The 22,375-nt window shown below is 35.2% G+C and overlaps 2 protein-coding genes across 3 annotated transcripts; both read right to left on the bottom strand.

Annotated features, from left to right (window-relative positions):
- Positions 1–11,273: 11,273 nt before the first annotated feature.
- Positions 11,274–11,878, bottom strand: LOC131328565 (cysteine-rich repeat secretory protein 1-like). The gene is made up of 2 exons (XM_058361499.1): positions 11,540–11,878; positions 11,274–11,396 (listed from the first exon to the last, which is right to left on the bottom strand). The coding sequence occupies exons 1-2, from the start codon at positions 11,876–11,878 to the stop codon at positions 11,274–11,276; spliced, it is 462 nt and encodes a 153-aa protein (XP_058217482.1).
- A 6,463-nt stretch (positions 11,879–18,341) lies between these two features.
- LOC131330026 (uncharacterized) lies at positions 18,342–19,623 on the bottom strand. 2 transcript variants are annotated; one of them, XM_058363497.1, is made up of 2 exons: positions 19,308–19,612; positions 18,342–18,682 (listed from the first exon to the last, which is right to left on the bottom strand). In XM_058363497.1, the coding sequence occupies exons 1-2, from the start codon at positions 19,450–19,452 to the stop codon at positions 18,525–18,527; spliced, it is 303 nt and encodes a 100-aa protein (XP_058219480.1). In that variant the 5' UTR covers positions 19,453–19,612; the 3' UTR covers positions 18,342–18,524. The 2 variants fall into 2 exon arrangements, 1 of the variants encoding a protein (XP_058219480.1); XR_009200932.1 differs by lacking the exon at positions 18,342–18,682 and adding an exon at positions 18,712–19,181 and having other exon boundaries at positions 19,308–19,623.
- Positions 19,624–22,375: the final 2,752 nt, after the last annotated feature.

Raw genomic sequence — 22,375 nt, 5'->3', positions numbered from 1 at the left:
ACTTCAAGTAATCCTGGAGAAGAGATCCAATCTCACCCTCTACTAGCCATGAATGTAGCTTTTTATTGCAGATTTTTTCATAGTTATGTTACATACCTCTTTTGTGGAGAATATTTTTGTGAATTTTTTTAATTGGTAATCAAACCATTTATTAGAAAGATTAACAAGAGGAGATCCTCGAGAGTTACAAGTCCCTTAGGCATAAGCCTTTACAAGAAAAATAAAGGAGTAAGCTTGATATATATTCCTGCATTGAAAAGCATTAACGGCCCGTTTTGATGGAGAATTTGTTTTGGGTGGATTTGTAATGAGGGGGGATTTGAAGGTGGATATGTAATGAGGGGTGATATATTAAGAAGGGTAGCCCCACCTCTTAAGAATGGTGGATTTACAATGAGGTGTTTGGATGGTTTTTTGAGAAGGGGGATTTGGAAGGTGGATATGATGGGATAAGTGTGAAATGACTTTATTGCCCCCATATTTTTAATTTAATGGACAAATTAGATTAATTTCACTATAATTAGAATAAATACATATTTATCATTAATTGTGGAATAAAATAAATTCATTAAATCTTTAAAATGTTTAAACCTTATATGTTTTCAAAAAAAAATTGGAGTTATTTTTTCGTATGACTCTCATTTCATACCATTAACCAATTTTTTTTTAATTTGTGAGAAGATTCTAGAATACTGTAAGAAAAGTTCAATTTTAATGGAGAGAAAAAAAGATTAGAAAAGAGAGAAGAAAAAGAAAACTACTCCTCCGTATCAAAGGGGTGGCATCCCACCTTTTGGATCAAAGCCCTCTCTGATCAGAAAAAGAAGAGAATTGTATGGGATTAGGCTCTGTTTGTAACTCAGGGAAAAGAAAGGAAAATTAAAGAATTTTCCCTCCTATTGTTTGGTTGTAGAGAAAGAGAGAAGAAAATAAAGATTTTGAGTGTAGTGAATAGTAAATTTTCTTTCCTATTTTCCTCTAATTTTCCTTCTTTTTTATTTTCCTTTTCCTAAGTTTCAAACAGAGCCTAAAATTTCATATCTAAAACCCACCGCGACAACCCATAGATCTCTCTCTCTCTCTCTCTTCGTTTTCTGTCTTGTTTTCTCTATCTTCGTCTTCTGTCTTTGTCTTCTCTCTCTCCATTGGTGATGGAAGATAAAATGGGAGGGCAGAACAGTCAAATGGGAACCTAGATATAACAATGACAGGGGTAACCCAGTTTTTAGCAAATCCACCTTCCCCTTGATTTGTAATCCCAACAGTAACAAATCCCCCTTCCAAATCAAGCGTCCCTTTTCTCTTTCAAACACCGGATATGGCGAGGAGGAGGATTGGTAATCAGGGGACCTCACAAATCCGGGAGCTTCTCCCCCATCCAAACAGGCTGTAATGGTCTTGACTTCATACTTGATCGGACAAACAATAGCTGAAGCCAGCTTTTGGATGCCTCTAAAATTCTGTTATCCCTTCCTTGCCATAGAAAATAGATAACGACAGACAGCAAACCCAAGCATTCTTATAGCGTTAGGGAAACCTTTCCCTCTGGAAGTTATAATTAGAAGAGAACCGGCCAGTCCACTTTTGAGACCAAATTAAGGGCAGGGCCTTTGGGAATGCAGCATAGATCGATGATCAGCATCCAATGTCAACTCATACTTGGTTGGAAATCGAAGGGACATTCAAATTAGGCCTGTCAATAAACCGGATTCCTAACCGATAACGTCGATCTGATAATTCGAATCCGGTAATTCAAATTCGGATCGGATCTGATTAAATCCATTATAATTCCGAATCCAAGCTTTAATTTTTTAAATTTTTTTTTAAAAAACAGTAAATTTTTTATTTTGAAAAAAAAAATGTTTAAGAAGTTTTATTTTTATTTTAAAATTTTTTTTTTGGATAAATTTTTTTTTTGAAAAAAAAAAAAAATTTGCTAAAATTTTTGAAGTGAAAAAGTTTTCGGATCGGATTCTGATTTTCGAATCGGATCCGAATTTTTTGGATTCGGGTCCGAATTACCACTATCGGATTTATCGGATCCAAATCGAATTCGGCCCATTGATAGGCCTAATTCAAATTAAGAAGAGGTGGTTCATAGGGTTTCAGAAGACTTATCAGAGAGAGAGAGAGAGAGAGAGAGAGAGCATGCGGAACGATCAATGATATTGATCCCCAAGTTATAGAGCTTGTCTTTTGGTTCTTGAACTTCCATTAACAGCCATTTATGGGATAATAAAACTATGCCTTAGGAATTTTTTTTGAGAACCAAACTAGCTACTTTGTGCCAAAAGTGGCAAGAGGATAGTGAGATCTAAGGACATTCTCGATGCTTGGTATTTTGAGGCCCCCTTTCAGAATTTTTTTTTAAAAATAAGTAGCTTATTTCACATTTCAAACTTAAAAATAATGTCAATAAAAAATTATTTTTTTATTTTTTTGCACTGTTTAAAAGATCTTAATGAGATCTATCAAACAAGATCCATATTACTAAAAAAATTATTTGCATAAACACATAATTTTTAAGCTTGAAATTATCTTCTTAAAAAATAAGTACTTATTCCCGTTTCTAGAAGAGAAAATGACCAGCCGGTCCAGCTTTTCAAATTCATAGCCCACTAAGGCTCCGTTCCGGAAAGAAAAATAAGTATTTATTTTTTAAGAAGGCAATTTCAAGCTCAAAAAGCACGTGCTTAAGCAAATAATTTTCCTACCAATATGGATCTTATTTGATAAATCTCATCAAGATCTTTAATACAGTGCAAAAAAAATTAAAAAATTATTTTTAAATTTAAAAATATAAAATAAATACTTATTTTTTAAAAAGGTATTTTGAAACAGGGCCTAAATCCTTGCCCTATTAGTGCAATGTCCCTGTAGGTCCTGGAGGTGCAATTTTACCAATTTAACCCAATCTAATATACAACATAAAGTCAGAACACTCTCCAGCATCTCTCTCCCTCTCGAAGGAGAAACATCAAAAGTTCAGGGTTCTGGTGGGGAGAGGCAGTGCCTCCTCCCCCTCCCGCCACCGCTGCCCTCCGCTCCCGTCCCTCACGTTCTGTGCCCAGTCGCCGTCACTCTCCCTTGAAGCTATGTGTTCTCCCTAATCGCCGTCGATCTCCTCCTGAAAGCACAGAGACAATGGCGGCTTCTGCAAGACCCTACACCACCGCCTCTCTCTCATGGACCAAGCTCCCCCCTCCTCCGTCACCGCCCTCGTCTCCTTCCGCCGCCACCGCAACCAATCGTCGTCTGCGAAGCCCTCATCTTCTTCCGCCGCCGCCGCAACCAAGCGTCGTCGGCGAAAACGGTGTTCACCGTGATCTCCTCGAGCACCATCCTCGTCGCCGAGAGGCTGATGCGTCTGTTGAAGCTGCTCTCTCTCTCTCTCTCTCTCACACACACATACATTAAAGCTGATGCGTCTGTATATTTGCACAGGAATATTTGTAGTTTTTTGTTTTGATGTTGTTGTGGAGATCTTTTATTACTCCATGAATTAGCTTCAGATTCAATGGTGAGTGCTTGAATTTGTTTGGTGTTGTGTAATTTTCCTGCTCAATTGCGTCCTAAAAATTTAGAAGATGGTTGGGGAATATTTCTTAGTTTTGTTTTTATTTGAGATCCAAATTTGCATGATGCTTAATTTTTTCACGTTTTATTGTATGTTATGGTAATTCTTTTCTTGAAAACACACACAAAAAAATAATGTTGGTAATTGTAAATTTAAACTGTTAATTGTGATTTTTATGTTGTTAATTGTAATTTTTACACTGTTAATTCCAAATTTAGAAATAAATGAACAGTGCTAATTATGAATTTAGAAAAACATAATATTGGTAATTGTAATTTTACACTTTAATTATTAATTTAAAATGTTAATTATAAATTTAGATAGAATTTAACACTATTAATTGTGGCGGCGGTGGCGGTGTAGGAGGTTATATGGGCCAACTGTTAATTAACACTGTTAATTATGGTGTGAATTTATATAGAAATTAACACAGTTAATTTAAACAAAAATTAACACCGTTAATTGTGATGGTGGTGGCGGCGGCGGTGGCGTGGTGGTCCTTGTGGTGACGGCGGTGGTGGTGGTGGTGCAGGAGGTTCTATGTGCTGACTGTTAATTAACACTGTTAATTGTAGTGTGAATGTATATAAAATTAACACTGCTAATTTAGATAAAAATTAGCACTGTTAATTCTGGTGATGGCGGCGTAGTGATGGTCATTGTGATGGTGATAGCAATGGCGGCGGCGGCGGTGTGGTGGTGGTCATTGTGGCGGCGTTGTGGTGGTGTAGGAGGTTATATGAGCCAACTGTTAATTAACACTGTTAATTATGGTGTGATTTATATAGAAATTAATATTGTTAATTTAAATAGAAATTAACGCTGTCAATTATGTTGGTGGCGGCGTGGCGGCGGCGGCGTGGCGGCGGCATGGTGGTCATTGTGGTGGCGGCGACGGTGGTGGCGTGATGATGGTGATGGTGGTGGCGGCGTCGTGATGGTGGTAGTGCAGAAGGTTTTATGGGCTGACTATTAATTAACACTGTTAATTGTGTTGTGAATTTATATAAAAATTAACATTGTTAATTTAGACAAAAATTACACTGTTAATTTGGATAAAAATTAACACTGTTAATTGTGGTGATGGCACCGTAGTTGTGGTCATTGTGATGGCGGCGGCGGTGTGGTTGTGGTCATTGTGGCGGTGTTATGGTGGTGGCGGTGGAGTTGTGATGGTGTAGGAGGTTATATGGACCAACTGTTAATTAACACTGTTAATTATTGTGTGAATTTATATAAAAATTAATATTGCTACTTAACACTGTTATTTTCAAATTTAGAAATAAATGAACAGTTGCTAATTATGAATTTAGAAAAACATAATATTGGTAATTGTAAATTTACACTTTAATTATTAATTTAAAATGTTAATTGTAAATTTAGAATAGAGATCCAAATTTGCATGATGCTTAATTTTTTCACGTTTTATTGTATGTTATGGTAATTCTTTTCTTGAAAACTCACACAAAAAAATAATGTTGGTAATTGTAAATTTAAACTGTCAATTAACTAATTAACACTATTAATTGTGATTTTTATGTTGTTAATTGTAATTTTTACACTGTTAATTTCAAATTTAGAAACAAATGAACAGTGCTAATTATGAATTTAGAAAAACATAATATTGATAATTGTAATTTTACACTTTAATTATTAATTTAAAATGTTAATTATAAATTTAGAACGATTTAAACACTATCATATCACTATTAATTAAAATTTAATTGAGAGAAGAGAGAAAAGGGAGAGAATAGTCAACGCCGGTAAAGGAAGAGAGAGAAGAGACGACACATGCTGCTGCACCCGCTGACAGACTGGCATAGCCGCAGAGGGAAATAAATCCCACGCAAGCGTGTAGGATGCGGTATTTAATGGGCCTGTGGGTATTTTTGGACAAAAATTATGGACATCACCTGATGAGATGTGACTTTTGGTTTGCTAGTTTGGGCGGGACTTGTTGGGAAGAAGTCCACTCACATAAGATCGGCCTAAAAGAAGCTCTTTCTATAACGGGGCCTGAGGAAGAGAAACTAGCATAAAGTCCATGTTATGCACGGAAGTTTGTTGCAAGACAAATACAATTCCTCCGTCCCATATTGCTTGTCTACTTGTCTTGTACGGAGAATCAAACTTTTGTAAGAGGACATGCAATTAGTGCATGTCTTCTTAAATTGATTGATAATTTGTTTTTCAATCTTACCCCTTATTTGCTTAATTAAAAATTGTTTTTAATCCTTAGTGATGGGTAATTCGTGTAAAATTACACACTTTTTAATTTGAATTTTCAAAGATGACAAATATGTTGGGACGCCAAAAAATAGAATACAAGACCAACAATATGGGTGTAACAAAAAAAACTTGTGCTGATGTGTAGGGTCCATTCTACTTAATACTTATTTTATTATTTTTTAACTTCTCCGAAGTGGCAAAATACCGCTTGTTCCCTGGTATTCCTACTGAAGTATTGGCCGAATGATTCATTTTTCCATGCTTGTCTTAGTTGTCTAAACCATAAAGACAAAATAAGTGCAAATATACCATGAAGACAAAGATACGTACATCAATTTAAGGAGCAGTAAGTCTGTTCACACATACTTTTCCCACACAGATCGCGCAAAGATCTGTGTATGGAGCTCACTCGGGGTCTCACACAAATGATCCGAGCCGTTCATTAAATTAAAATATTTTTTAAGGGCCCCTTGCCAAAAATCAGCTCAATTTGATACATATAGGTGTTCGATTCAATCATCTAACTTTTCATTATCCTAAAATCCAAAGGAAAAGTTGGATGATTAAATCAAACACGTATAAGTATCAGATTGAGTTGATTTTTTGAAAGGGTCCTTGAAAAAATGTTTTACATTTAGGCTCCGTTTGTTTGGGCGTAAAATATTTTTTTAAGGGCCCCTGCCAAAAATCAGCTCAATTTGATACATATAGATGTTTGATTTAATCATCCAACTTTTCATTATCCTAAAATCCAAAGGAAAAGTTGGATGATTAAATCGAGCACGTCTAAGTATCGGATTGAGTTGATTTTTTGAAAGAGTCCTTGAAAAAATGTTTTACATTTAGGCTCCATTTGTTTGGGCGTAAAATATTTTTCAGTAAAATGTTTTATCTATTTTCTGGTGTTTGGTTGTCTAAAAAATGAGAAAAATATTTTACATGTAAAACATTATCTATCAATTGGATGAAAATGATTTACCCTAAAATTTTCCGTAAGTTATTTTCCGAAATGAACTCGTTGCCTTCTCCTGCAATTCTCACTGCTCAATTTCATCGATCGTCAGTCCTGACACATGTTCAATTCCAATATTCTCAGATCTCTCTACTATTTAAGCCTCACCCTCTCTCTCTCTCTCTCTCTCTCTCTCTCTCTACACTATTTTGTCTATTTTCTGAAAGTATTTTTCAAGTGTCAACCAAACATTGCCGTTTGTTATGATGTAAAATGTCTTACAATGTAAAATATTTTCCATGTAAAATACTTTTTCAGAAAACAAACTTCCAACTTTTATTTTTCGGTGTTTGGTTGGCACTTAAAAAATATTTTAAGAAAATAGAAAAAATAGTGTAGGGTGGGGGGCTTATACGGTGAAGAGATCTGAGAGTATTGGAATTGAACGTGGGTCAGGACTGACGATTGATGAAATTGAGCAGTGAGAATTGCAATAGAAGGTAGCCGGTTTATTCGGAAAATTTGAGAGTAAGTCATTTTCATCCAATTGATGGAAAATATTTTACATGTAAAATATTTTTCTCATTTTTTACACAACCAAACGCTGGAAAATAGGTAAAATATTTTACTGGAAAACATTTTACGCCCAAACAAACGGAGCCTGAAAATTAAAAGCTTGAAGTTTGTTTTCTGAAAAAATATTTTACATGTAAAATATTTTACGTCGAAACAAACGGAACCTGAATGAATGGCTTAGATCGTTTGTATGGGACCCGTAGTGGGCCCCACAACAAATCTATGCACAAAATCTGTTCATTTTTGCTCTTTTTGTAGGAATTGCTGTTTCGGGAGAATGCACCAGTAATTTGTTGTACTTCCAAATGAAACACTTTTTTTGAGGGTTCCAAAATTAAAAAAAAAATAGTCGAAAAAAATTAACCCAGTTTTGAAAATAGACTTGACAACACACACGGAAAAAAAAAAAAATTTGAGGAGGAGAGTTGTGGGTAGCCAACCACTTAAATGCCTATCATGGAAAACACTAACCCATTTTTGGCCTATATGTTCAGTACTTCTTCCAACATCCTAACGTATATCCGAATTTACGGATATGTTTTAATGTATTCATATACGAAAATACAAAAAACAATAAAATTACCTGATAAAAAAACAGGTTATAAAGGAAATTAACGAAAACACTAAACCAATTCCGGTCTTCATCAACATGAGATTTATATACCGCTGGAAAAAAAAAATTAAGAATCTGAAATGATCAAAATGCATGTTAAGTACCTCAGAACTACAAAAAAAAAAAGAAGAAGTTATAGATTATAAGATTCATCAATGACGTGCATGAAGGGTTAGAGATTATATGATCCACGAGTGACATGAAAGGATGCATACTGCAGTGCATGGGGCCGTGGATGTAGCTTTAAGGCTCTGTTTGGAACTTGTGGAAAGAAGTCGAGAAAAAGAGAAGATTTTAATATTTTTTCTTCCCGTGTTTGGTTCTTCAAAAACGAGAAGGGAAAATTTCAAATTCTGATTCAATTTTCCTCCCCATTTGTCTTCAATTTTCCTTCTCATTTCCTCTTAATTATTTTTTCCTTTCATCCCCAAGTTATTTCCCGGTAATGGATCAATATAGATCTTTCCTTATGAAGTCCTTAAATCATGGGACTATTATTGTTATATTAATTAGTATATGATTAGTTATGGAACACATGACATATTTAATCGTGATCTCGGAAATAAAAGAACCGCGTTTTTAATTTTATTTTAATTTTAATTTTTTATGTTACCTTCTTCCTTGTAGCACAGCTTAATTGTTCGATCGGCACCGTCATGATCTCCAAGAAAGGCCATCCAAATGCATCCCCACCCTCTGCTTTCAAAAAGAAGACATTAACGACGTAAAAGACGAGAAATAAAAATAGGCAAAAGATTATTGTAATCCGTACGAATTATTATAAAGATGGCCGCAGAAAAGAAAAAAAAAACTAAGGCTACCTTTGTTTGTACGTAAAATATTTTTCCGTAAAATGGTTTACCTATTTTTCAGTGTTTTGTTGTGTAAAAAATGCCCTTAAATATTCTGTAAGATATTTTCCGAAATGAACCGGCTGCCTTGTGCTACAATTTTCACTGCTCAGTTCCCTCGATTGTCCGTACTGACCCACGTTCAATTCCAATATTTTTAGATCTCTTCACCGTTTAAGCCCTCCCTCTCTCTACACTATTTTCTCGATTGTTGAAAATATTTTTTAATTGTCAACCAAACACCGAAAAGTAAAAATTTTAAAGTTTATTTTGTGAAAAAATATTTTCCATTGTAAAACAGTTTACATCGAAACAAACGGAGCCTAATTGTTTGAGGGGATCTCGTCAAAGCTATGTAATCAAAAGTTATTTTTTGTGAAATGTTAGTCTATCAAGGTTATGAATCTCGTACTGTACCGTATTGTCTGTCGGACCGCTTTTCCACCATCTCTACTAAAATCAATTGGTGTTAGGAAGAGCTTCAATTAAATCTTTCATGATATTCGACATTGCACCCGCAAATCTGTTTTTAAGTGGTCGCAAGGAGTGACATTGTGCTACCAAATCCATGGGGTAATTTCCGATTGACCGGAAAAAAAAATCCATCGAGGCACTCTGGGCCCAACATTGTCCAAATTCAGTATCCTACACCTCTAATATCGTTCTGGCTCAAATACCTGTCAATACCGGACAGTATCAGACTACTTTTGGACAACTATATGCTTATATTTTGTAATGGTAAATCTGTTGTAATATTTTTTTTTATGAAACTTTGTATAGACCAACTTTTGTATGAAAAATATAGGGAGGCCTCATTCAAGAGGTTCACTTCCGGCCTCCAAAATTTATGAGCCGGCACTGGACATACATACGGGTTGGTACCGGGCAATATCAGACTACTTTATATATTTTTTCTAACAAATAGAGTTAAATCCGAAATGGTACTCGATATCTCATCAGTACCGATACGTACCGTATCAATAGAAAAACTAATTGTTTGAGGGAATCTACTCAAAGCTCTGTAATCAAGGGTTATTTTTTGTGAATTGTTGGTCTATATATATGGAGTTGGAGTTTGAGTTTTCTGTAAGTGACTTAATATAAATTGAGTTTTTGGAACTTTGAGATGAGTTGGTTATTCTATAGCCTATCTTATCTCTATCTTATCTGTAAGTATTTTTATCGCATTATTTTTGGGTTCTCAAATAATCTAAAAAAGATTAACCAATGGATAAGCGGCACTTGTCGTCACATGAGGCCTCCTCACTAATCCTCCATTTTGTTAGTATATACCAGAAACTACCTAAAACAGATTGTAAAGCTCCAATTGTCGTTCCCTTGCATGTGGTTGCAATTCTATTGACAAAATCACCCATTTATTGTATCCCATTTTTATCAAGTTTAAGTGGCCTTCCCCATTCAACTTCTTTTTCTTGCAACGAGTCCGATTGTGGCTCTAATATTGTTTCTTTTTTTTTTTCTAAGTTAGTGAGTTTGTATAGGAGTAGAGAGTGAAAGGAGTGACGTTTATGTGATTGTGTGAGAGCGAATCAAATGACCAAAGGTAAGAGATTAGATCAATCGGTTTGAAAGGAGATCGATCGATTTAGCAGTTAGAGTATCTTCCAGAGCTTGCTGGATAGTTTAGTCGTATATTGGGGCAAGACGGATCGATATATATATTTTTTGGTAAATAAGAGATGGATCGATTGATTGATTGATCGACCGGGCAGTCGATCGGTTTGCAAGAATTACATATAAACACATTTTAGTCTGATGGTGACATGCATACATGTGTATAAGAGGAACAAGCTTCATGCCCATGCTATGTACGGGAACGGAAAAAATCCTATTATGTTTCATGTTATTTATAGCAAAGATTAACGTTTTGTTATGTTATTTATCCTTGATTATTTATTATTTACTATAAAATGTTAAAGTTTTAACGAGAGAATGTTTGAGTATGAAAGGAAGATTAAAAGCTTTTTTCTAACTTCTTATTTTAGTTTTCGTATTTTGAAAATTGTAGAAAAAGAGAGTTTCATTTAGAGAATGCCACATAGGAGAGAGAATTAAGGCGAGAGCTCGATTTTATATTTGGAAACTACATTTGCTTAGTATATAGTATAGATAGATAATTTAAGTCGAGAAACCATACTAAACACACATACTTGCTTTCTTTATAAAAAACATGATATTCATTTATCAGTTTGGTACATTAAAAAAAACATGCAGCAATTCTAGCTAACACAAAGAGAATGGGGTGATTTACCCTTATTCAAACTCAAGTGGTTGGTGTTCTTGTAACACTTATTGATGGTTACCCCCTTAAGAACCCTGCTACATTTTATCTAGGCAAGTAAAAAAGGGTATATCTCAAAACGGACATTAATTACAACTCCCGGTCTCTACTTTCCCTTCCTCTTTTCCGTACATAACTTTCGGAACCATGCTAATAGCCCAAGCAATACGGGTCTAACAATCATCACTAGAAAGATCTCCAGTGCATTGAGCAAGCCCATAAAGATCCATCGATGTCCCGACACTCATGGCCCCAGCAGCATACAATTTTGGGCTAACATAAGCTGCTTGCTCCAACTTACCAAGTAACTCCAAGACATTTTCATTGAAGGAATCTGGTCACTTGCAGTGACCCAATTGTACTGGTACCACCAATTGTAATCGATTTTGCCCAAGAAACTAACGTTCGAGTATTTCAACATACAATACTCGTACCATACGATTGCTTGTTCCTTCAATTGGCAAACTTGCTGAATCTCTACGCTTGCCTCGTCAACACAGGCTTGGCAAACTGTGCTATTGATGTCACCTCGGCAAAGAGCGGAGCCATAGGTCATATTCCCGCCCATGCCCAATGAGCCAGAACCAAACCCGGTCAGCGGGGTTTTGGAGTTGAGATAACTCAAGAGGCCGTTCAAGTTCTTGTTGTAAGGGCCATTGGCAGTGAAATTTGCGGAGCTTGGGCAATCAGAGAAGAGTGGGTTGGTTGCGAGGGTGAGTTGGAGGAGGATGGAGATGGAGGGGAGATAGAGAGGAGTGAGAAGTCTTGAGGAAGACATGGTATGCTAAGTTTGGTAATGAGAGGGATGCTTAAATTCCTTGGCACATTTATGCATTTTTATAGGAAAAATCCTAAGGGTTGCTTCGCAATGTTCAAGAAAGGAATGAAAATGAAAGATCAAACTAGAGGTACACATATTTACTAAAGATTAAAAAAGCATTGAATAAGGACGGCTTTTCTTTTCTCTTTTTTTATTTAATTTGAAATTGTCAAACTATGCAAATAAGATAGTGCGCAATAAGGACGACACTAAACATAATGGGCCGACGAGGCTCAAGCCTCACCCAAAATGTCTATTTTTCTACTTGAAGTTAGTATAATTTTCTATACTTCTTCATATAGTTAGCATATAAATAGTTAATAATCTCATAAATTATACTCCCTCCGTCCCTTTATTATAGTTCAGTATTCCATTTTGGGCTGTCCCTTAATAAGTGTCCATTTGGTAAAGTTAGTAGGTAAAAGTTGGTACATTGTCTATTTTGTCCTTAAAAGTAGATTCCATTTTGAAAAGTTAGGGAGTAAAAAGTGTAATGATGATGGGTAAGTAGAGAAAGTGGAGGAAAAAGTTGATGTGAAAGGTATAACGATGATGTTTTTTTAATATGTTAGAGTTACGAAGTAGGACATTTAAAAAGGGACGGAGGGAGTATATAGGGGCGGTTCAAGGGACACCCAAAAAAACACCCAAAATCTTAATCTTATAGTTCCCGATCGAATTTTTATGATCCCAACCGTTCAATGTGTGCAGAATGTGATTTTAAGGGTGCTTGCGAGAAATTAGCAAAAAAAATGGCCGGGAAATGCTTGATTTGAGTAGTTTTTATTTGAGCCGTTCAATAAAAACTGTTCGAAACTGTTCGGATTTGATGATTTCTCATGGGTACCCATAAAATCACGTTCTGATCACATTGAGCGGCTCGAATCATCAAAATTTGATTGGGAACTATGATGTGTTTTTTTAGGTGTTCTCGGAACCGCCCCATATATATATTACTTAATTTAGTAATAATTCCAATAATTGTACATATTCGTATTAAATTCACTCAGTTATTTTTATCGAAAATGATTGAGGTACCGACCGTGTGTAGGGATTTCGTACCGACCGGCCACATAGGGCTGTCTCCGGCCACCGGACGGCAGATCCGAGCCGTCCAAAAATTCTATAAAAAAACCCGAGGGAGCCAACGCGGGAATCAATGGCATCCGAGGTGTGTACGGTGCTTGATCCGAGCACCACTTTTTCGTGTATATATGTATATACGTGTATATACACAAAAAAGGAGTGTTCGGATCAAGCACCCTACACACCTCGGATGCCGTTGATTCCTGCGTAGGCCCCTCGGTTTTTTTTTAATAGAATTTTTGGATGGCTCGAATTGGCTGTTCGGTGGCCGAAGACGGCCCAGCGCGGCCGGACGGTACGAAATCCCTACACACCCCATCGGTACTTATAGCAATACTCTATTTTTATAGTTAAGAAATAAGTACACTACTGGTGTTTTAGTTACTCTGAGAAAACAAATAACTTTGCATACTTCTTGTTGCATTGGACCAATAAGACCAAAAGATAGTGTATTACGTACGTAACAATACAAAAGACATTAATATACAAAGTATATTTTTTCAAATGAATTTGTTTTTCTTGTTTGCCCCCGCAAATCAAAATTCTAGCTCTTGCCAGAAGTTGGAGGCACACCCCATCAAATTCTTCAGCATGTTGGGATTTTTTTTTGGAGAGTGATTTTGCCACTCCCATTTTTGTTAATGTCGATCCCATTTGTCTTTATTAGATGATTTGTTTTGTGAGATACAGAGGAGTGACATTAACAAAAAAAAGAGTGACAAAATCAATTTCCTTTTTTTAAGGTTTAAATACATGAGTTAAAAACATGTCCGCTCCATCTCTAGAAAGTACACACACATCCATAAGTTATCATATTTATGTAAATAGGTGAGCCAATAAAATGTTGATGAGTTAAAAATATCCAAATATTTGGCGGGAACTTGGTGTGGATAAGATAGATTAGTACGCTTTGTATTCAGAATTTTGCGAATGTCATTTGATTGTATTATTTTCGTTTTTGTCAATTTTCAAAAGCTTACCCCTCAAATCAAATGGTAAGTTAACCAAGTAAGCTCACTAATAATTTTGTCAATCCACATTTAGATTGCTATAATAACTAGCTAATCATTTTGGCCAATCACTTTGTGCCACTTGGACCTTCTAGAGCTCTCCTGGGCAAATGGACCTTTGGGTTTGGACTGATAAGTTTAGTAACTTATTTTTTTTTTGTCTTTATTTGATCGATTTTTTTATTTTTTTTTACATTTGTTAGTTTTGAGTCAAACTTTTATAATTTATTGATTCGTCTCGACGAGAGGAATCAGAAAAGCAAAAAATTTTGATCGAAACTCATAAATTTTTTGAATAAAGACAAAAATAAGTCAAAAAGATAACTTCTTTTTTTTTTTTTATACTTATTTGGATTTTTTTTTTAAATTGTGAGTTTCCATAAAAAAAAATTTATTTTTTTAAAATCTCTCGCTGAGACGAATCAATAAGTTACAAAATTTTAACACAAAACTAACAAATGCGATTTTTTTTAATAAAGAGAAAAAAGTTACTATTACACTTTTGAAGCCAAATCTTGTAGTATAGATAATATTCGTTCTTGTGCAATGACGAGTACTTTCTACATAATTCCAAGTTGAATGAAATATTTTGTCTCATTATGGTGCAGTGGATATGCCTCTTTTTTATTCAAAATGTTATGTCTCTTTGTGGTAAAATATTATGTCTTTTTTTTTTGGATAAATGTTACGTAATGCACACTATATACCCCGAAAAGGCGAAAAGGTGATGTGCTTGACCCTTACATATGATATTACAAAAAGTAGTAGGAAAAATAAAAAAAATATATCAAAAAGTATTTGAGATGTTTAGATATAATCAGAATTGATAAAGTGTGTTTAACTCTTAATAATATTATAAATTTTATAGGTGAGTCCTAAACATAGTTTGAAAAGTGGACTGTGTTTTAAACCAATATTGTGTTCCTCTTTGTAATTAAAGTTTAAAACTTTCGACCCAAACTCATCTTCATAATAAGCCTCATACTAAACTGATCATTTTGATTTCTTATAAACATTGATTCCTTAATCGAAATCCTAAAGATTTACAATCGTTGTATTATGTGACAAAAATTCAATTCCCGAGAAATACTTATATACCAAAGAACTTGTTATTTATACTAACAAATTAAGTTTTTCCCCACCCTCCTATACGTTAGTAGATTAATTCGTTAGTGTTGTATATGCTCGATCAATGTTTGTCGAACGACTCTAACGGTATTTTGTAGATATAATCTTTTTTCTTTTGCTGTTTAAAAGTTTTGTTTAAAGCTTTAGGATTGTTCTGTACTTTACTTGTGTTTCAAGAGGTCTGAGGTGAATATTGGAATCACTGGCCGGTCATGATAATTCGACCGCCCCTAGGATTGGGATCGTGACACTTTCGCAATCCAGTGAACAAGAAAAGTCAAAGAATGAATCATCGAAGCAGTCCATCCGATGAATGAATGATGAGGTAGTCTAGTACTCCAGTCAATAAATACATTGAGAAAATTTGATTTCATTTATTCCTTAAAATATGGAAAAAAAATATAATTATAAGAATTGCTGACATAATAGCTTACAATTGACTATCAACTTCAATGATTAATGAAATATGATGCCGTTCTCCTTGCTCCTATTGTCATTATAAAAACTTCAATGATTAATGAAATTTTTTGCCTTAAAAAAAAACAATTGAAGATCAAAGAAAGTTTTCCGTCAAGATACGTCAAAGAGAGTTTTCATTTTGTAATCAAAGAAATGTCTGTATCCAAGTATAAGAATTAGCTAGAGACAATTAAAATAAAATATGTGGACATTAGAAGTGATCTTAGAATTATAAAAAAAAAAATTAAGATGTTAAGATATAGTTCTATCAAATAAAATGGTATAATTTCTAATTAGAGATTCCAATATTATTGGTAGATCCTAGCAGATTGGGATAGTCCAAATCATATATAATTTGTAAATACAATTTATATGAATTTAAATTGACAAACATGTTAGATGTTTATAATTTTAAGTATGTGTTATGCATTAGAATTATAAAAACTTCATTGCGACTATTGAAATTGGGAAATTAAACATTTTTGTATTCATAACTAGGTGCATGCCGACGTGTACAACATGTCATTCATGCCTGTTGTATAGATGTGTTTTGGATTTTGTTTAAATTATGGCTGTTGTTGATCATAGCAAAGGTTATATGGATAAGCTTGATCAAGTGTATCATCAGAAGTTGATAGTTGTAGAAGTTATGGCCTAGATAAGTTTTTGCACTGAAAAAAAGGTTTCAAGTTATTCAGCTACTTGCATGACTTTGGCTATTGGGTTATTTATACAATTGCCAAAGGATTAGACATAGCAAAAGGTAGAGTTTATTCTAGTCAGACAAAGCAAAAGCTCTAGGTAGAGTTTATTCCATCAACGTAATTGTATCTGCCAAGATCCTTCTCCCTAACCAAAAAATAACAATAAAGAACCACATAAGCCAAAAATCAAAAGAATACAATGAATGTAAAAATTCCACTTTCGACGACCAAGGTAGCCGCATACAAATAACTAAATTTACCAAAAATAAACAGTAATATAACAGAGAGAGAAGGAATGTACCTTAAGAGTCTAAACAAATGATTCAAAATTGGATACAAAGAAGAAGATGTGATGAACTCAAGGGAGAATTTTAGGGTCTGCAATGGCTGCTGTAGCTATCCATGGTCCTTTTGAAAGCTTCGTCTCCAGATCTCTCTCGATGAGGTGAAGAAAGAATGATGGAGGTTTGGCCAAATGACATTAAATTCAAACTTGGGGCTCTCAACCTCCTCAAAACCCAAACATCTGCAACAAATACCCACGAACACCAGCATTTGTTTTAGTTTTCTTATGAGCGCATAACAATTTCACATATTCTCATTAGGGGTTTGATCCACACAGGGTCTACAAACTGCAAGACTCGTGTTTTGTAAGAGAATTGTGTCCTTGTTTGTGTCTGAAAGGTGTGCACATACAAAAGAATTGTAAACCAAAGAGTGCTTCCTTATGTCTACACCGAAGAGCCGTTGGATTTAAAAAGCTATGCACAAGCCAAGAAACTTTCGCTACTTTGAGACTATAGTTTAATTTGTCAAACAGTAGCATACCTAATGATGCCATTTTTCTTCATTTGCAATGGTTCGATTGCTATGTCCTTGTTGGGCAGGTGCTATTCGGGCGGATTCAACTCCAAGCTAGGCTTTGCCCGGCAGCCCACATACATGCATTAAGAGACGAAGAGCAGGGGGGAGTTTAAATATGAAGTGATGTATCCACAAACAAATTAGCACATCCATATGTATCTATTACATACCATGAACTCTAGCAAGTGGCAACTGCCCATTGAAGAACAAAACCGAACTCTCAAAATCACAATATACATGGTTGCTTTGGGTACCATCGAAGTTTGAGTTGAAAAGCAACATCTCCTCAACTCATAGGGAATGTTCAACTACAAAAGGTAGAAAACAGAAGTATAAAAACTAACATGCTATGGCTTATAAGTTCACAAAACCAAAAAAACAAAGCTCGCCAATTAAAATTGTACTAGCTTTTGCACCATACAACTGGTGTCACCATAATCACAACTTCACTATTTCACCAAAACCCTAACTTATTTTGCTACAAAATACTTAGCGAACATACACCACAAAGTACTTAATGAAAAAGAAAACATACATAAGAAAGTAAATTATTAGATCAATTACTTTTTTTTGAAAGGCTATCAGATCAATCACACGTTGACCTCTTCGCCAAAACTTATCTTCCGGAACTAAAACTTCCGTTTTTGGTCACCACAAAAAAAGTTGGAGAATTACGTACTCTCAAATCTGCGTAAATTAAACAACATTTCAATGTAATTTTAATTTTCAACAAAATTTTCTCAAATTTTCAAAAACAGTGAAACTCTAACGTAAAGCTTCAGAAACTAAATCGCTATTATAATGGGTTTTGGGACAGTAGATTTAGGGGAGAGGGCGAGCAGTAGATGCTTGGAAAGGCTTCGTCTTCTCATCCACTTCTTCGAAGGTTAATCTATGATACTCACAAGTCAACATATGTATATTCTAATCATCATATATAAAACAAGTACTTTAACAATTAAAAACACGTCAACACATATTCAATTAGAAGTTATTATATTAATAGTAGCTGAACACACAAACAAATCAGACTATATTTTTACTTACTCATCACTTTCTAATACTACACTTACCAAACCAATCAAGTATACCAGACAGTGAAATTTCTGAAAAACCCTACATCAAGACCCTCAATACTAACATGCAACAGAAATCAGGAAGGGGGAAAAAGCAAGCATGCAACAGAAATGAAGAAGGGAAAAAACATCAAAACCAGCCAAGCATATCAAACAGAGGAATTTCTGAAAAAACTGGCACAAAATCAACAAATCAGAAGTACTCTATGATTTCGAAACAATGAAACCATCAGTACTAACATGCAATAGAAATCAAGAAGGGGGAAATCATCAGAAACTAAAATATTAAAAGATGATTACTGGCAGTAACGAAGCGACGGTCGTACTGCATGCGCTTGTGAGCCCTGCCACTTGGCTTCTTCTTGTCCTGTTTGGCCACCTTTGGGGTTTGGCCTCTCACCTTACCAGCACGAGCCAGCGATCCGCGAACCTTTCCTGCAAAAAGAACAACCCAAAATTACTTACTCCTCACTTTCTAATACTGCACTTACCAAACCAATCAAGTATACCAGATAGTGAAATTTCTGAAAAACCCTACATCAAGACCCTCAATACTAACATGCAACAGAAATCAAGAAAGGGGAAAAAGCAAGCATGCAACAGAAATGAAGAAGGGAAAAAACATCAAAACCAGCCAAGCATATCAAACAGAGGAATTTCTGAAAAAACTGGCACAAAATCAACAAATCAGACGTACTCTATGATTTCGAAACAATGAAACCATCAGTACTAACATGCAATAGAAATCAAGAAGGGGGAAAACATCAGAAACTAAAATATTAAAAGATGATTATTGGCGGTAATGAAGCGACGGTCGTACTGCATGCGTTTGTGAGCCCTGCCACTTGGCTTCTTCTTCTTGTCCTGTTTGGCCACCTTCGGGGTTTGGCCTTTCACCTTACCAGCACGAGCCATCGATCCATGAACCTTTCTCCTACAAAAAGTACAACCCAAAATTAACAAATAAGCACACAATCAAGGATAATTGTCTACATATTCCGAGAAATCAATTCGAAACCCTAGAAGGCATCACAAAGAAGCCAGTGATCGAGATCCGTACCATCGAGCAGTATCGTCTCAAGAGGAGGCCACAGAAGGTGGTCTCCGGAGTCCGGAGCGAGGCGGAGGAAGTTGGGCAGAGGCGGAACAGAGAGAAATAGCGAAGGAGGTGGGAAGAGGAGGGTTTTCTTCGTGGTTGTCGCCATCTGCAAAATGGGATGGCGTGTTCTTTTTGATACTGTGGAAAGTCATCAAGTGAGAACATCGTGCCACGTGGGGAAAGTGGTAAATTACAATTATGGGCAACCACAGCAGTACATAAGGCCAACAATTGAAGAGCATAATTGTCACAATCAGCCAAAATTGGCAAGCGAAAGTGCTTCTAATTATGGAGGGGAAGGGGAAGGATAAGCCGCCTTACTGAATTAATTAACCCTTCGATTGCTATTTATATACTCCATAGTATTACCAATGCTTTCTTTCCTCTCTTTTATCTTTTGGGTTTTTTTGGTCCAATATTTCTTTTTCATGTGTTACATCAGAGCTTCTTTCTTTAATTTATTTTGTCCCACCTCCATATGCTGTACTAATGAAAATAATAATAATAAATATCTCTCTCTCTCTCTCTCTCTCTCTCTCTCTCTAATTGAAAAACAAATTGGGTTATGCTATCACTGAGTCTCTTTTTTCCAACAATTTATGCAGTGCTCGATCTGGTAAGATCCCATGGGCCAATTTAGTACGAAATCTTTAAATCCATCTATACTTCTATAGTTAGCTTGCAGGCAATGTTTTTGTGAGAAGCCCTCTGCGAGCGACATGTGTCATCATCTAAAAATTGTTCATTCTTTACATTAAGTTAACCTAACCACGTAATGAACTTTTAGTTTTTACAGCTAATAAAATTTCATGGGCAAAAGGAATCCCACGATTTTGGGGTATATTTTTCTGTAAGAATTTTTTTTTTAAAAAAAAGTACCCAATGGGTAAATCTGATAAAAGATTCGAGGGTTGTTTCAAATTAAATTTTAGATCAATCAAATAAGCTTTATTAAACTCTATCACGTGTTCAACATTATCCTGTTATTGAGAGATTAAAAATACCCACTCCATCCCAAATTGTTGCCCATATTTCACTATTTGGGACTTCTAAAAAAATTGTCTATATGTTTTAATTCATAAAGTAATATTTTTCATATTCAATATGAATTTTGTTTGATAGATTTTAATTAATTTTAGAATCATAGAAAACATTATCAATTATATAGCAATTCCAATAGCCAGTGGAGTATTAATTTCTCTTTTCTGCACTGTATTCTTAAGTTTTCTGATTGTGAATTTTTCGATGCACTCCATTCTAGTATGCTTTTCATCACTAAACATATAGTGCAGATTTAAATAAATACTATCATTTATAAACTATTTCTTTTGTATTTAATCCTTTTTTGTTTGGTGAGTACGGTCTCCTCCAGTTGCATGGCAAAAGGTTAAAACCCCTATTAGTTCAACTTGGTGTACATACGTCACTGATCAATTTCATTATCGCTATTGAATATCTCTCTCTCTCTCTCTCTCTCTCTCTCTCTCTCTCTCTCTCTTAATCACATAAGGTTTCGTTGCTCATGCCAAAAAAACCAAAATCATAGAGAATTGGAGATATATAAACCACATGGTATTCATGTAGGTTTTTGGTGAATAATTAATTTGTGCCACGTGATCACAGGCGCAAGCTGGGCTTCTCATGAAATCGGATCCGGATCATCTATGAGAATTTTTCTGTGATGATCATGTGAGGTTTTTAATGTGGTGTTACCAACACATTAATGAGAAAATCCAACGACCCACAACAGCCCTTCTTTTTGTTTCAACTAAACGACGTCGTTTTATGGAATATTCGTATCTTCCCCTCGTTATTGTTCTACATTTCCGCTGTCACCCAACAAAGAAAACCCACAACCATTAATCGTTCTCTTCTTCTCTGTTCCTCCTCAGGCCATTACCATCGGCTCATTAGGGAGGCGAGAGAAGCGACCGCTTCCGACCCTCGAATTTTGGCCAAATTGAGACCCTACTGTAATGTAACTTACATAGTAATATTAGAACGTTTCCAAAATGATAACTCAATTGTATCTTATTTTCTTCAAAAACTCATAATTGTATCCTTTTAGTTTGATGTTTTTGTTATTTTTGTACTTTTATCATATTTTTAAGAAATTCATGAGAATGTAAAGGGCTCAATATAGGTAATTCGCTTTCGACCTCTAAAATATATGAGCCAGCCCTGATGGTGACGAGGTCAATCTAATTTCTCACTTCCCCACCGGTTTTATGATATTTTATTTGGGGTCTAAATAGTACAGTAGGGCTTTGGTATTTTTACAACGATAACTTGATTTGCTAGTGAGGTTCAATCATATAGAGATGCAGACAAAGAAGAAGCACATGAAGGTCCGTTTAAACGATAACTTCAGTGCTATATCCACTTCTGTTTTGTTACAATGATTTGAAAATTTTACTTCCTATATTGGAATATAAAAACAGTAAAGGGAAAAATTAAACAGCAAAAACCCTAACTTTGAAGAGAGGATTTTGGCTGAATAAAAATCAGAAACTGGGCGGAAGAAGAGAGCAAGATAGCTCGAGCGGTGGCCAAAGAGAAGCAGATAGCTTTGAAATCCATGTCAATATGGTTCATATGGGTTCAACCTATTATACAATATGGGCAAATTGGGTTATAAGTGGACAAATTCATGGGTCTGGTAGCAAATTGCCACCTCAACATCTAAAAGGTTTATCCACATTTTTTGGCAAAAAAGAAGTAACCTAAGTTACTTACTAATACCCACAACTACGAATTATGTCCCATAAAAGTAGACAGATTCTTCAGAATTGAGATAATAATTTGGTAAAAATGTCTCCCATTCTAGTTTAACAGGGCATAATAATGAAGGCAACTGTTGAAATAGAGTTAACTTGATGTGTTACCATTGCATTTGAAATGAGCTCCCTTTCGATGTTTTTCTTTAGAAACTAAAATATCCCCAAATCCTATCTATCCTCCTGCTTTCTTTCCCTTCGAACTTTGAAAAAAAGAAGTAATTTTGCTTCTTCTACAGTTCTACCTCCAAA

This window comes from Rhododendron vialii, chromosome 6a (assembly GCF_030253575.1).
Source record: "Rhododendron vialii isolate Sample 1 chromosome 6a, ASM3025357v1".
Taxonomy (NCBI): domain Eukaryota; kingdom Viridiplantae; phylum Streptophyta; class Magnoliopsida; order Ericales; family Ericaceae; genus Rhododendron; species Rhododendron vialii.
This window is presented reverse-complemented; position numbering and strand designations above follow the sequence as displayed.